This window comes from Rhagoletis zephyria, unplaced genomic scaffold (assembly GCF_001687245.7).
Source record: "Rhagoletis zephyria isolate East Lansing unplaced genomic scaffold, Rhagoletis_zephyria_1.1 Rzeph_scaffold_00901, whole genome shotgun sequence".
NCBI lineage: Eukaryota > Metazoa > Arthropoda > Insecta > Diptera > Tephritidae > Rhagoletis > Rhagoletis zephyria.
Window position 1 is genome coordinate 90,668 of NW_016157985.1, and position 17,195 is coordinate 107,862.

A 17,195-nucleotide genomic window follows, 5' to 3' on the forward strand; every position below is an offset into this window, starting at 1 on the left:
AATGGCATGTAAAGCGGAATAGCAGCAAGCAAATCGAACCGTAAACGGAAACGGACGTACGGAACGACACTAACAATGCCAACCATTATGTACCAGCACCGCCGCGGCGCAAGAAAACCCAACCAAATATATACGGAGCAAAGCGGAACAAAAAGGATAGCGGACCTGCGATCACGCCAGAGTACAGCTAGATCGACTTTGCTTAAAAGGGCAGCGAAAACATCAGCGGCTTGCTTAGTTCTTCCCAAGTGAATCGATAGATAACAGCGGCGGTATCCATCGACAGCGAGTGGTGATTTCCATCACCAAAACAGCATTTGAAGACACCGGAGACGAACACACATTGGGAAGCCAGCGACAACATATAGAACGCGGAGGATATTCTTGTATACGAACTCTGGGTCCGACTGAGTCCTACCCCGGCCAAAGAGAGTTTGTTACATAATATTTCCCATAAAGGACACATACATGAGCCGTTTATTCTGAAAGTGACATAATTCACATTTTCGGAAAATTTAGTTAATGATAACACTGATTAAATTTAACGGTATCTGTTCATTAAAAATTGCATTGAAATGTTGGGAATCACTGAGGTTTGGTTCGAGATAAGTTTTACTAATCAGCAGCATAACAAAGATTTTTATTTGAAAGTGGCAAAAATCAAGTTGATAATATTGATTACACCGAGCTAAAGTCAGTTATCAAAAAAAAAAAATATACCCATAAAACTAGGGGCTGAGTATAGTAGCTGTTTTTAGATTTTCTCTCTGGCGACAGGATTTTTTAAAAGGACTTTGAAATTTCAAAGATATGATTATGTATAGTTCCAAAACTTATTTAAAAAAGTCAGTGCAGTGTACATAGAATAACAATATGGGTACTAAATGAAAAAGGAAATTCTGTAGAATTGAAAAATATAAAATTTTGGTGCATAATGACGAACAGGTATCGAAAATGTCCTTTTAAAATTTTGTCCTTATTTTCAAGTTCAAGGGAACCTCCTAAAAAATTGTAAAATTATATCCGAGGTTAATCCGAGGTAATTGATTCCAATAAATGAATGTTTGGCACTTAAACGTGTTCTACGTGTTTGGCCTTGCTTCTTCTCCAATTCGTGTTCTGTTCTGGCATTTCCTACGGGGGCGACCGCTATTTGAAAAATACCTAGACCATAAACTGAGCCATGGACCTCCCGAGTGACAGTAGTAGAGTCAGAATAAATGCAATAGAGTTTTGAAATAGGTTAAAATAAGACCAAAAGTAAATTTTTCACTGATTTTATTTGTTTTACTTTCGCTCTAAAAAAACTTTGCATGTACTTATTTTGCATTGCTCTTTTGTAAATGAAAGCTATCTTTACTGTTAATAGTTTCATTGAAGTTTTTGATCATTACTTCATACCGACGTAGCATTTTCACTGTATGAAAACGATGTAAATTAAAACTGATGGTTTCTTAAGTAATATTGGTTTAAGAAGAAAATGTTAGACATCTAAGAAGTTAAACTATTCTTATTTTTAACCGACTTCACAAAAAGGTGGAAGGTTATCAATTCGTCGGAATATTTTTTTTTTTGTTTGTTTGTTTTTTTTTTTTATGTATGTTGCCGCACAACTTTGGACCACGTTAACCGATTTCTATAATTCCCTTTTTAAAGGAAAGATGTTAATCTTAATCTTACATTTTTTTATGAGAATTGAAGTCAGTTTTGTTTTTTCGCTTAAAAATTAGTTGTTTCTATTACATATCGAGGGCTTATATTCAATAAACTCTATCTGCAATTTTGATAAAAACGTGTTTTTGATGGTAACGTGAGCTGCGATTAGTCTTTAATCCATGGTAATAATGTCAAACTTAAAATATTGCTTTAATGGTATTATATCCTCATTTTGAAAATTCCACTATCTGCAATAACATTTTGTTATAAGAGCAAAATCCTCTATCTACACAATTTTGCTGGAAAATTGTTTTTATTAACATTTCTTGTAGCAGGTAAGTTACATGTGCCTATGTATGTAGGTTTGTATATGTTACCGGAAAATCCAATCTTACGTCAATTGGTTTTGCCCAGGCTAATCTAGTTTTGCCCCAGGATAAAACTAAACTAGTCTCTACCTAATTCGATATATCTGTCTAACCGAAACCAAATTTGATACACAAAAAAATCTTCCATATCCCGTCAAACATATAGTCATTAACAGGGAACGGATTTTTAGGACCTAAAAACCTATAAAAAAGGCAAAATAAAGTAACGAAATAGGCTGGAAAAGGCAAAATAAAATAGCGAAAAAGGCAGGAAAAGGCAACAAAAAAGGTATTGCAAAAAAGGCAAAATAAGGCACTAAAAAAGACAGAAAATACGAAGAACAATCAAAAAATATTTTTATTTTACAATTGTTTATATTACTAGTAAAACGAGAAAAACTACATATGAACTAGTTTCATTATATGAAAAAATTGTACTTAGAATCTTTGACTATTTTCTCCTTTCGAGTTTTTAACTCACACAACTTTTATCTCTATAGTTGTAGTAACATTGAACCACAAGGTGCATTTTGAAGTTTTCTGGCAGCATTTTCATTCGATTTTCGCGAAGAAAAGCGTTGAATTTACTAAATGTGCGCTCGACGTAAGTTGATACAAGTGGAGCCCAATTTATATTTGGAACGTTTGAAACGTTCATATTATCAGGAATAAGGGCGTTTTCCTCGCCCTTTACAATTTTACCCACACCCCTTATTGCCCCAAGCCTTCGTTAGCTGAGAAAACGGCTTTGAATTTTTTCAACACCAATTTGGAAGAGGTCCCTGCGCTTCTATAAGCCGCATGGGCATGTGTATATTTTTTAATCTTAAAAAAAAAAAATGTAAATGCTATAATCACTTTTTTAAAGGTAGAAAAGGCAAATATCTTAAAAAAGGCAAAAAAAGGCAACATCAAATGTGTATATATGGAATCAGGGAAAGCTAAATCGTGGACATTCTTAATCGAATATACCTATCTCTTTAGCAGAAAAAAAGGCAATTTCCATTAAATCCGTTCCCTGGTCATTAAACTCCATTACTGCATTCCATCTCAAGGGTCACCAAGAGTGGAAAACTGCTATTATTATTCCTATTGCCAAACTAAATATAAACAATTCATTAGCTTCGAAATACAGACCCATTTCCCTCCTCCCCTGCATATCTAAAGTTTTACGCTGGAAAAATGGTGAGAGGATGTTCAATGTTGTTAAGTCTTTCCTTTACAACCGGAAGTTCGCTGTTCGTGTCCATAACTGTTATTCAAAAACTGTTCCTCTCTTTAATAGTGTCCCACAAGGATCACCACCTTCGGTTATTTTATTCCATATAGCCTTTGGGAAAGTTAGCTCCATTGTATTTTTTCTAAGACTAAGGACTTGCCGCAATTGGTCCAAATCTTCAGGAGCTAAGATTTTGGTTTTTTAACATATGCAGAAAACACAAATGTATACATCCAACCCTCTCCGTGTATGGCACCGCTATCCACTATACTGACACATTGAAAATAATGGGAATAATTTTTGACAATAAACTGACTTCTAAGCAGCACTGTCATAATATAAGATTAAGCTTACTTGCTAGACTAAATATTATCAAGTTTTTATCATCCACGTATTCTTTAGTTCATATAACTACACAAAGATTGTTCACTGCAGAAATGAGACTTTATTCTCTCACGTCGAATCCTGCTTTCAACCGAAAACCCGATGAAGCAAGCAATCAGCTTTATTTCGTATATTAAGCTACCTCAAAAATTTGAACTCTTATCTACTCCGATGCCTACTAAAGTAAAAACTCTACCGCAGGGGCATTGCCCAGTTCAATACTCATAAATGACGAGGGGGCTCATTTTCACAGTCGGTCCAGATATGATACCGGCTGTTCTTTTGCGGTAACAAAAAGACTTGGTGTTACAATTGTCATCGGTGCTTTTCCCGCGTACTGCTCGACATTTACAATTACTAGAAGCTGTAGGTTTCGCCTTTAAAAACGAAAGAAATTTCCTCATATTCGAAATCACGTGAAATACTCTTTCGACACAAAAACACCATTAGAATTATGTGGCTACCTGGACATAAAATTTACATCTAAAGAATTGTAATTTTCATTATTCTGCAAAACCCGCTATCAGCGCATTTTTTTATATAAATAATTACAATTCGAATTGCAATAACCTCTGTCTGATCTTTAAACTAAAATAAAATGAATTAAAAGTAAAATCCTAGTTTTAATATATAGCGTGAATTTTTAAGACATGCGTGGGTACCTAAAATTATTAACACTTTTAAAAATAGCTGTCAAACCAGTTTTTTTTCTCTCTTGAAAAATTAAGTTTTTGCAGATAGAGGGTATTGAATATAAGCCCTCGATATGTAAATAAATTATTTTTTATTTCAAATTCCTACTTGCTATGAAAAAATTTAAGTTTGTGATCCTAAACGTAATAGATCAGTATATGATCTTAACTAAAAGTTTCATTCAAATATTATCTAAAAAAACATTTACTGACATTTTAAAGTCAAAGAAAAGTTAAATTAAAAAAAGGCGCGTGCACTCTAGTGATAATCGACCACATTAGTATTTAGTATGTACATACAAATACTTATAAGTATTTAGCCATCTGCTCGAACTAAATACATTATTACTTTAGCACCTCCAAAGTACCTGAGTACTTTAGATTCGAGTACTTCTAAGTACTTTCTTTTTTTCCTCTTGTATATAGCAATTTCTAAATACCTAAGTTTTTTTATTTACATACATATATGAAGTTTTTATATCTTTTTGTAAAATGTACTTTTGTAAATTTGTCGAGTGATCTCCGTTATACTTGTTGTCTTAAAAATTTTACATACGATGTTAAAAAGATGCACACTTCAATTTGCGATTTTCGGTCCAACTTCTCTGCAATTAACAAACTCCACTTATTAGAAACAAACTCCCAGATCACTTTACTCAGTTTTTTTGTTACATACCTGGCTGGTGTGCATTTTAAACAAAAAATTAAAATATACATACATGCAGTGAAAGAAGAAATAATGTTTTGGCAAAATTATTTTGTTAATTCGATGTTTATAAGTTTTTTTATAAAAGTCTAGCGCATTATATAACACGCACCATATACGTAAGTCCACATTTCAAACCTTGTACAAAAATTATTAAAATTAGACAAACATAGATTTATATGGTGCGTGAAAGATCTCTATTTCTGTGTTGCAAAGAAAAGGCACTGAACACCATAGAAAACTAAACTGTCAATACATAAATATGTACACCAAGTTAAAGAATTTTTCAAGCCCTATAAATTTTAGCTATATTTATAAGTCCTTAATATGAGTGGTGTGATGTAGTGGTAAGCAGTGCCCGGTTCCACTCCACAGCACCTGGGTTCAAGCCCTGGTCAAAGCAACATCGCAAAAAATATAGAAAAAAGGTTTTTTCTTAACAGCGGTCGTCCCTCGGCAGGCAATGGCAACCCTCCGAGTGTAAGTATTTCTGCCATGAAAAACAGCTTCTCATAAAAATACAATCGCTGTTCGGAGTCGGCGGAAACTGTAGGTCCATCCGCTTTGTGTGACAACATCAAGGCGCACGCTACAAGTCGGAGGAGATATGTGTTAGCGCCAATCTATTATTATTAAATACTATTATGAGAATTAAAAAAAGGGATTGTAAATTTTTTTTTATAATTATTTTACATTCAATTAATTTTAGTAAGAACTATACAACATATCGCACACCGTCTTCAAAAGAGTCACAACTCAAAATTTGGCATTTTTGAGATTATACGCTAAAAATGTTCGCTGAGCTTTTATTTACCTTTCAGCAAAATCTGGAGCAAATTTTTGTTATAATTTATTAAAAAAAACTAAGGTAAAGTTGCCCTTGCCCGTATGATTACCATGTGCTGAGAAATAGTTTTTCACATTTTCTGACAAACGTATTATTTTGAGTTGTGACTCTTTTGAAGACGGTGTGCGATATGTACAAAGTATGTATACGAAATTAAAGGGAATCAAAACATTTTCAAAATACATCCATTCGCTTTTAAGTAATCTTGATTTCAAAAATAGCTTATTTTGAACTTTAACCTTTGATAATACTTGTTGTTGTTTCTATCGATTCGAATATTTTTTTTTTAAATTTGAGAATCGGAGCCGTACTGCATTTATGCCAAATTTTTTTTGTTTATTTTATTATACAAATCTTAATGAAACATTCCACTGTTAAAAAAACGAAAACAAATTTAAACCTAAATTTAAAAAATGTATTATTTATTGCATCTTTTATGATTCACTTGCCTTGTCACAACTTTATATCAATCGAACAACAAGGGCTATACAAGATCTTTAATCCTCTCAGAGCCCAATTATAGCGACTTTGAGGTTTAGCTTAGGAATTTCGTCATTCATTTTATTTAATTTTTAATAAAACATAATTAGTATAATAAAACATAGAAAAAAATGTTTGAAAGAAATCCGTTGGTTTTCATGTATGTAGGTAATATGCATTTGAAATATGAACCAGCCCCCCCAGCAAATAGGTCGTAAGCAATACGCAGTGTCGATTGCCTATCGCATCGCATTTCTCTTTCGCATCACATTGCAGAGTAGCCTTCCCAGATCGGGCCATACATACGGGTTTTTCAAAAATCTCGACTCCTGTGCCACCTAGCGCATTAATTCTTGCATATTTCATCGTCATCGGGTTCTGAGCTAAGTTTGAAATTTCAAGTCTCAAGCTCATCGGGGAATTGGTTAATTTGACACAAACAAACATATGTACTTACATTCATACATGCAAAGCAAGTTAAATAAAAGCTCGTAAAAAATAAATAGCAATTGGCAGCACTTCGGTCTGTGATATAAATGTGTATAAAAGATTTGAAACAAAACACTAACGTGAGTGCGTCAGTGCGTATGAGTGACTTTTTTGAGCGGAACAACGAGTACATATTCCATATGCCGCTACCTAAAGGTGAAAAGGTGCCAAGTACATTTTTTTGAAATTGTTCAGGAGATACGAAAAATCGATGTATGAAGATGATTTGCATTATCTGTTCTGCATCAAAATCTAAATTTTGAAGAAAAACAAAAGTGGACTTGGCATCTTTTCACCTTTAGGTAGCGATATGTATTTATACGTATGTATAAAAAGTTCAGATGCATTTACAAGTTCTGTAGCCTAAATAGTACGAAGAAAATGTTAGAAAACTCACAAAAATTTAATTATGCTGTTGCTTTAACTTATTGAAATACGTCTTGTGCTAAAAAATGTGCCCATGATTTCTTGCCACGCAAACCCGCTTTATGTGAACTTCCTTCGTTTATTCGTTCCAACGTAAGACATTTTTGGTTCATGTTGACAGGCAAATTGCATGCTAAATGCAATTTAGGAAATTACTTAACTATTTACTTTCATTTTCCGTCCAGTACGGCGGTCACTTGTAACTTGAAACACTTGAACTTTTGTCAATTGCCCACTTTTTTGAACCCAATAGCATAAATTTAGGGTTATTTTTTTTTCGAAAATTGAAATGAGTACGCCGCGAAAGTGGAACAACTGATGACGGCTAATTAAACTTACCAATATGAGTGACCCACGAATATTCTTTACATGAAAATTCGTTTGAACCTAGTACATACACTAGGCTACAAACGAAATTGTACACCTTCTTCAAATATGTATAATATTCACAATTATTTTTATGAACAACTGTTGCATTAATTATTTAGGAAAATATAGTTGATTCTATAATATAAACCAACTACATCAAAGTTTCAAACTTTATATGAAGTTCAAAAAAAAAGTCAACTTTTTCGTAGTAGTAAAGTAGACTTTTATAAAAAAGTATAAGGGTCATTCCATACAATATTTACACCTCAATATCTTTTTTGGGGTGAAATGTAGTTTTTTACATTCTTTATCGAAAAAAAGAAGACAGCTATTTTTTTATTTCGTCATGATAATCGAAAATCTCAAAAAAAATCCCGAAACTTTGAATTCACGGAGAAGTTTCTTTTTTTAAGTGTTTGCAGTTAATAAACTATTTGTCGGAGAAAATCAGTTAAGGTATCTAAATGTGCGTGATTACCTCGGCTTTCCATTCGAGTTTGAGATAGATTAAAATAAAAAAATTTTGGCATTAAAAAATCGCATTTTTATGTGAACAGGATGCAAAAAAAACCATACAAAAATATGGAAATTTTTAAACGACGATTTCGAAGCTATAAACATTCTCCTCATCTACAGAAAATTACCTTTCCAACGGTGTTTTTGGTTTTGAAATCGGTAAATTTACCTTGGTCTTCATCTTTGTTTTTATCTTTCATATCTTTGCTTTTATCCTTTTCTTTATCTATTCACGTAGATGAGATGAGGTGCGATGACGTGATAAGATGTGACGTGATTTTATGTGATGTGGAAGGATGTCATATCATATCATGTGATGTCAAGTCATGTGATGTCATGCCATATAATGTGATGTCATATCATGTGATGTCATGTCACGTGATATCGTGTGATGTGATATCATATTATGTGATGTAATATCATGTGATGCCTCATCATATAATGTGATATAATGTGATCTGATGTCGTGTAATGTGATCAGATTCCATGTTCGGATTATTATATCGATAACCCTGTCGATAACTGTGTCGATAAAAATACCGATAACAATATCCATAAACATATAAAAAAATATAACGATTGCAAAATCGATTGATTCATCGATAAATATCACAATCAGCAGTATCGATTATTATACATATCAATATCAATTACAAATCGATAACAAAATCAAGTATTTAATCGATTATTATACCGATAACAATATCCATTATTGTATCGATAACAATATCGATTATCATATCGATAACAATATCGATTATCATATCGATTACAATAGCGGTTATTTAATCAACAACAGTATCGATAACAATATCAATTATTTTATCGATAAAAATATCGAGTTTTATATCAATAAAAATATCAAGTGTTATATCGATAAAAATATCGTTCTTCATCCTCATCCTTTCCTTCATAGGTATTTATCTTTATTTTTGCATATTCCTCTTCACATTTACCTTAAAGTGCTTAAATTTACTTTGATCTTCGTTTTTTGCCTTTATCTCTAGGCATCTTTGTTTTTGTGTTTAAACGACGGTTTTAGTCGTAGTCATTTTCGGTTTCAGCGCCTCAAAAAACATAGGAATACACATCCATCTCATGGTTATAAGGGGGTGGTACCGGGAAAATGGTTAATTGAAATAATTTTTATAGTCATATTCCTTTTCAGCGACCCCATAACCCTAGATATAGTGGGGGTTTGCCCTCTGCTTCGATTTTTTTTGTGTGCTTGTGTAATTAATACACTACTGCTTTCGGATTTCCACCTAAAATTGTCAAAGACGTATTGTTTAGGAGTAGGTATGTTCACAAGAGTTAAGGCCTGAACATTCTGATCAACTAAAAGTCCGAAACCATAAAATAGGGTATTTCCCTTGGAAGTAAAATTTGAAAAAATATTTTATTGGAAGTCTCCTGAAAAGAACCAGAGTTTTCCGGTAGCGGTATATTTTTTCGGTATAGAGCAATCCTAGGGGGTGAGAGCATTAAAATTTCGACATTACTTTTTTGGACCACCTTAGTGTTCACACTTTCCTGGTTGTCTAGTATTATTCTTTACTGTATTTTATTGTTGTAAACCGAAAACAAAATAACATAACCACATAGCCTGATAACCAGACGGATGTGAACAACCCAATTATCTTCATATTTATATTTATGGCGTGGTAACTTTTATATGAAAAGCACTGTTATTATGTGCATTCATACTTACGTATAAGCGTATTTGTGTACAATATATTATGGCTTAGTAACGATACTTAAATTACTGCTTTGTTCGCTTAAGCTTAAATTTCTCTTACTTAAAATTACCATTAATCACCTGTGGCAGACCTAAACATAAATACATGGGTATTTAGAATAAAGTAAAATAAAAATTTTACAAACTTTTCACGCTGACCAGAATACATATCTATATGTATGTACTTATGTATAAATGAGCGGACAAAAGTAATGCATTATCTTTTAAAGAAAAATTCGATATTTTTCTCCGAAACAAAAATTACCACATATGACAGCACTTTGATGGGGTCCAGATATCAATCGCTTAACTGGATCGTTTTTAATGTAAAAATAACTCTGCGTGTTCTCAGCCAAGTAGGACTTGCCAAGCGTAAAAATGGCGCCCGTGTTCGGTATATCCATTTGAAATTTGATTTGATTTGATTTGAATATTAAACCTCACTAGTCGTTGGTTGCACTTTGTTATAGAAATAATACAGCTTTCACTGCATTTGTTCACTTATTTTCTCTAAACAGCACATTTCTCAGCTATAGATTTTGTCACAACATTTTCCGGCCATAAATCAGCAACGGAAATTACATTCCAAAAAAATTCTTATCGAGCACAACAACAACCGTCAACCGCAGAAAATGTCCCTCGTATGCGCCACGACGAATCGATTTTCGTTTTAAGCTTGTTCTTTATGTTCTAGCCGAACCCGTTAACCGGGCAAATGGAGCACCACATTAAAAAATAATTTAGCATACATATACATATATGTATGCACATGTAGCTGTGCCTTTCAATGAAATTCCGAGGGTATAATGGGCTCCTGTGAGTTTCACTATGTATTCGAGCGTTTTTTATAATTATTTTTGTGTATCTTTTTGTCTAACTAGCGTTATTTTGAAATTAAGACTTGCGTGTTGCGTCGCGTTTACATTAATCGTACTTATCGACGCTTAACGCTTGCCATGGCAGCAGACGAGCGATTTGTGTGCTGTGGTCAGTCGGACGGTTGGTAGTAGACTGGACATTCGCTCTTTTAGCAATTGGCTAACAAAGCGGCTTAAGGATATGTAGCCCTTAAAGCGATAGCGGTGTGTTCGCTGTTGCTTCTGTTGGCGGTGTGAGGTTGTTGGGGACTGTTTAGTTAAGTGTTGTTTTGACCACTGCTTGCTGCTTTTTATGTAAGTTTTTGTGTTAGTATGCTTGTGGTAGAGTTGCGCGTGTTGGTTCATGGAACAGGAACAGGATTGGGTAGCCCCCCTATGGATTTCCATGAAATTGGGCCATTATTTCCCCTTTTAGTACATAATGGCTGAAAATAACTGTTTTCAACTTCTTAGCTTCTTTTAAACTATTTTGTTTGCTACTTTTTTTCTTATGGCGGTGGCCACCTTCTGGCACGCACTTTGGCGCCCAAACCAAACAGCTGTACTGTGTTGGATTAGCAATCCAATAGCCAAAGCCAGTAGTTAAGTGGACGTGCTGGACGATGCCGTCATTGTTGCTGAGCGTGGTAGTGGTACTTGTATTTTTTCCATTGAATTGTCATCGTATTTGGGTATGGTTATTTCTGATTTGAATATGTGAAGGTATTGTATGTGTGTGCGTGCCTTAATGCAAATGAACAATTGTTGTGGGAATTTTGTTCGATTTAGCGCGGTATAGCCCTATACAAACATGCATACAAATGTATCTATAAACAATACCTATGCAATTTGCATATATGTACAAACATATTCATGTTTATATCCTATTTGTACTTATGTATTTCATTTTCTTGGCCTAATGCGTAATTTTGTGTATAAATATGTTTTATACTTTTCAGCTGTAAAACACTTCACTTCCTTTTTCTGTGTCATATAGAAATTCTTGCGTTGATTTCTGGGTAAGGTAAGTGTTTGTGAAGTATGTTTGTATTATGTCAGAAACACCAACAACCCAAAGGAAATTGTATCTGTATTCGTTCTATTAATGACTGCATTTAAGCTTAATATGAGGGTCACTAAAAATTCTTTAGAATCCGCAAAACTAATGCTATTTGAGTTGATCTTATATTTTTATCGAAAAATTTTACATGTTTTTAGTATTAGCTTGCTCAGAACGTATTACAGTACGAGCGCTGTTTGTGTTGTTTACAGTTACTTCAAAGTTTAAAGTAGTGGTTAAAAAAGGTTTTCGTTGGCTGATTGTTTACAACTTTCGCCGGTGCATTGATGATCTTATTTCGACTTTTGTTGATGAAACACCATCAAGGCCAGTGCTTGTAATTGGTAAAATGCGTTCAAGCTTTGTCGTATGTATCGAAAAGGTCGTACAATTTCGGTTTGTACTCTTGAAAACATCAAAGCTGTGCGCAGGACGATATTGGAAGATCGTGAGGCGGTCCTGGGCATTCACGCTGATACCACATATAGTTGGGTCTATGCGGCCGAGCTAGAGAGAAAATACCAATCAGATGTGAAACGACAAAACTTCGTAGCGCAAGAGGCCTTTTGAAAAAATGGTGGCTTGTTTCTTCGCAATCACGGGTCATGTGGCTATAGCGGCTTTACAGGAACGTAGAATAGTTAATTCTTATTGGTAAACAATCATTACCTTTGCAACGGTTTTGGTCAAAACATCCCATTGATGCGTCATCCGAACAGGACTGATTTGGCACCTAATCTTTTTTTTATGTTCTCGTATATCAAGGACAAACTTCGCGGACAATGATTTTCATTGCCAGAAGAAGCTGTTAACGCGTTCAAACTCCATGTGTTTGAATGCACTGCGTGAAAAATGGTTCACCAATTGGTTTGAGGGAAGGCAAAAATGCATAAATAATTCTAAAGAGTATATTGATAATCAGTAAGACCATTTTTTCGACGAAATTTTTTTTAATAATTGCTGTGGGAGGTGCTGCGCTCCGACTAACTACTTCGCCGTTTTGTATGAAATATGAACAGGGAATTTCATTACTCATACGCCATGTATTCCCATTTTTGATCAAAGTTAATAAGAAAACAATAATAATAACGATCGATAATACGGAAGTGATAAGTCGCAGCGTAGTACTTCCCGATGAAATTATTTAGGTAATTTCTTTCTCTACAACACAGTATTTTTTCCATCTTGATACGATTAAATATCTTTGTCATTGAGCGATTAAAGAGTAAATTTCTTAAAATTAAAATTAACTAGCTACTACCCTATGAAAAAACTTTAATGACTAATTTTGTAAATGAATTACAGCCATTTGAGATTCATATCAAGTATTTTTCAAAACCTCGTTTCTAAAACCTTGTTTGCTTTTGAACGGCTTTGACAGGGCCTTCCAGATTTGAATGGAGCTGACGGTCGCGCTACACGTCACTTCGTGTATCAAGGGCCGCTTTAAAATCGACAAATAAGTGGTTTTTGTTATCTGGTGTCTTTACCAGGATTTGATGCACCGAGAAAATCTGGTCAACGTTGAACTTACAAGGTCTGAAGCCTCATATAAGGTCCAATAAGTTGGTTCATGTGTATAAGGCTTCTGTATTTCTCACATTACCTTTTTGGCGTTGTTGAGAAGGCTTGTCCGAACCGTAATTGTGGATTGGGCAATGGACATTGAGCCTCCAATCTTCATCAGACCAAATTCTGCACTGCTACACTTCGACGTCGGCTGTGAATAACTCAGTTGGTATCTCGTTGACTCCGAACACTTTATTACTGTTCTCTACTGGTTGAGTAAATACACGTAAGTTTCGTCACTATATGTATATTCGCCTGCGGTATTTTTTAACATCAGCAAAAGAAATATAAGAGCAAGACCTCCTATCTTCAAACCTATTAAAATCACCAAACATAAAATTTTACCTATGTATGCACTGTATATAGTACATATTGATCCAGGTCTAAATTAAATTGATGATGCCCGTTAGCACAATGACATTTGGATTTTTTCAAATTCCTCGTTCATAACTATTTGTCAAGGTCCTATGCGAGTTAGTAATTCGGCGTGGGATCATCTTTTTCGCATATCGTCCTCTTAACATAGAAATGCCCTATGTAACATTTTTGTTTCGTTAGAAGTATAGCGACTAACGGTCTGCATCGGAATTCAATTTGCTTCACTGTGAGGTTTTCTTCAAATATGTAAACTACTCATACTCTTAACAAAAAGGGTGTGGAAGGAAGAGAAGTGAAGATATTGAGCGCTGTATACATAAAAAAAGTACTCAAACAAATTATATTCCGAAAAAAAGAGGAACATAAATCAGCAGTACCATGCTGTTAAACTTCCACAAAAAAGATGTTCTTTCACAAGTATTTTTTGAGTATTTTTGGAAGTTTTGGTTTAATGCTACATAATGTTAGTGTTAGAGCTGACTCTTATGTTAAATAGCAGACATGGACAAACAATGTAGGGCGCTCCGCATATTTAGCCAAAAGCATATTTTTATAAAGAAAGTGGACTCATTTTATACAAAGAACCAACTTTTATTTGTACAATACGCCACTTTCATTTCCCAATACCAGGCGCATATACTTATGAAGTAGCAAGCTTTCCCTATGTATTTAAAAATGCAAATTTAAAAATTTATACAAACAATTTTCTGCTTAGAAATAGAAAACTTGTTACTTCACATGTATGGGCGCCTGGTATTGGGAAATGAAAGTATCAATTTGACAATAAAAATTGGTCATAAAGACAGGTCGCGGAAAAATGGACACACATTTGTTGTTATTTAAAAAATTTACATAATATGTATGCACATAAATCATGTGCAAACATTGAAGCATCCGGCGAGAAATGTAAAACAATATTTTTCCCACCTGCCACAGTAAAATCAAACAAATCAATAACCTCACGAAACTAGAAACCGAATATAGTAAAACTAAAATTCTTGGCTTTTCTCTTAGACGTCAGGATTTTTTTATGACTTCCACATTTCAAATATATCATTGATTAAAACATTAGTATATTTAGTGCAATGCAAAATAACAATATGGAAACAAATGAAAGAGAGAATTCTATAAAATTGTAAAAGATTATTTTTTTTTTGGTGCAAAAGGCCGAAAGGATATTTAAAATGTGTTTTTAAAATTTTATCCTTGAATATTCTTGAAAGCTTCTACTATTTATTTTTGAAAAAATTTATGTTAATGACCAATATTTACATCCTCGAATTTCGTCCTTCTAACGATATTAGTTTAGTGTAAAGAAATGTAATTAAAAGGGCATTTTCAATACCTATTCATCCTTGTGATCCAAACAAAAGTTTTTTACAGAATTTATAAAATTTTTACTTTCACTCGGCACCCATACTATTATTCTACATTGCACACAATTTTTAAAATAAGTTTTTGAAATTTCAAAGAGAGAAAAACAAAAAACGCAGATTTACTAAATATATTTCACCCCTAGTTTCGGGAGTATATTGATTGTTTCGTGTGTTTTGATGTTTTTTTTTTGTCTCACGGTGTAATACATATGTACATATATGCCCAGATATGTAGTTAAAAAAATCTACTTATAAAAGTTCAAATGCCATTGAAATTTAATTGTAAGGTTTTTGCTACGCAATCGGTTTCGCGAGGTGCCAATCCAGATTCCCAGCCCCACATGCTTGTACATATTTTTAATTTACCGTTACTGCTTTAGCGAGTTCTTCTTATTTCATCTAATGCCAAGAACACTGTTAATTTTTCGCTTTAAATCATTAATCCTTCAAGGTAATATTGCCGGATATGTCTAATGATTGATTAACTTAGTTTCTGTCGTAAGCCTAAACAATGGGCTTAATGACTATCCAAGTTTACATGTTGTATGCACGAACGCATGAACATATGGATGTATGTATGTATGTACGTATATAACGGGTGATTTTTTTGAGGTTAGGATTTTCATGCATTAGTATTTGACAGATCACGTGGGATTTCAGACATGGTGTCAAAGAGAAAGATGCTCAGTATGCTTTGACATTTCATCATGAATAGACTTACTAACGAGCAACGCTTGCAAATCATTGAATTTTATTACCAAAATCAGTGTTCGGTTCGCTTTACGTCCGATTTATGGTCTACATAATCGACCAAGTGAGCAAACAATTAATGCGATTGTGACCAAGTTTCGCACTCAGTTTACTTTATTGGACATTAAACCAACCACACGAATGCGTACAGTGCGTACAGAAGAGAATATTGCGTCTGTTTCTGAGAGTGTTGCTGAAGACCGTGAAATGTCGATTCGTCGCCGTTCGCAGCAATTGGGTTTGCGAAACACATTTCGAACCGAACACTGATTTTGGTAATAAAATTCAATGATTTGCAAGCGTTGCTCGTTAGTAAGTCTATTCATGATGAAATGTCAAAGCATACTGAGCATCTTTCTCTTTGACACCATGTCTGAAATCCCACGTGATCTGTCAAATACTAATGCATGAAAATCCTAACCTCAAAAAAATCACCCGTTAGTTTCAGTCGGCATTGAACAAAAATTAATGTAGACACTATATTATTACAGTCAAATTACCATAATGAATTACAATAATTTCGGCTAGTTCGTGGTAAAAATATTTGAGTAATACAAACTATGAATGTGTTGTAATTCCCTAAGAAATTTGCATGCATGAAAGCAGGGCTGCATACCGGTTTTGAACCGAACCGGTTTTTGAACCGAAACGGTTTTTGCACCGAACCATCGCTTTTTTCTGGCTTCGAACCGAACCACGAACCGAACCGTTTTAATTTTGAAATGCCAAAACCGAACCGAAAACCGTTCCAAAAAATGGTTCGGTTCGGTTCAAAATGAAAATCCACTAAACCATTTTTCAAGTTTTGTAATGCACAAATTTGTTAAAAAATGCAACCGGTATAGTAAAACTGCAAACATTTTTGTGTTTGATGGCAACTCCGCGAGTTGTAAATTCGTCCATTTAAAGAATGCTTTTCTTATATGGAAGAAAATGCTTAAGTTTAGAGTTTTGATGCAACGTCGGTGAAGTTTACAGTTTTTCAAATTTTCATACAAAGTTTGAAGTTTGGATTTATATGCTTGTTATTATATAACGAGCTATACATTTATAAAAAATGTGTGAGAATTAAACCAACAAAAGAAAAATAGTCAAATGCCGCACTGATATTAGCTCCATTCAATAACTTTTCCAATAAGTACTTGCAGCGAGAGCGTAAAAGAGAAATAGAGAGTAAAATTGAGAGCAAGATAAAATTTTCAGAAAAAGTTATTGAACGCAAAACTAGTAAAAACTTGCAACTTAAGCCATTTTGACACTTTCTGACGGTTAAATTTTGGCGCGCAATTTTCTTTTTAATTGGGAATAGTTCACA

At 33.9% G+C, this 17,195-nt stretch overlaps 2 protein-coding genes across 4 annotated transcripts in view; one reads left to right on the plus strand and one right to left on the minus strand.

Moving 5' to 3' along the window:
* LOC108361980 (X-linked retinitis pigmentosa GTPase regulator) overlaps positions 1-10,877 on the minus strand; it is a 15,631-nt gene extending 4,754 nt beyond the window's left edge. The window contains exon 1 of the mRNA XM_017614797.1: positions 10,156-10,877. Within this exon, the coding sequence (XP_017470286.1) occupies positions 10,156-10,294 (139 nt within the window). The 5' untranslated portion in view covers positions 10,295-10,877. The remainder of the gene's footprint in view (positions 1-10,155) is intronic.
* The window catches only part of barc (RRM1_TatSF1_like and RRM2_TatSF1_like domain-containing protein barc), a 40,223-nt gene that overhangs the window by 4,908 nt on the left and 18,120 nt on the right, over positions 1-17,195 (plus strand). The window contains exon 2 of one of the 3 annotated variants that reach the window (XM_017614798.1): positions 11,707-11,771. The exons of 1 other annotated variant lie outside the window; for it this stretch is intronic. The gene's annotated coding sequence lies outside the window, so the exon portion shown is untranslated. The remainder of the gene's footprint in view (positions 1-11,706; positions 11,772-17,195) is intronic. One more of the 3 variants, XM_017614799.1, reaches the window with a different exon arrangement.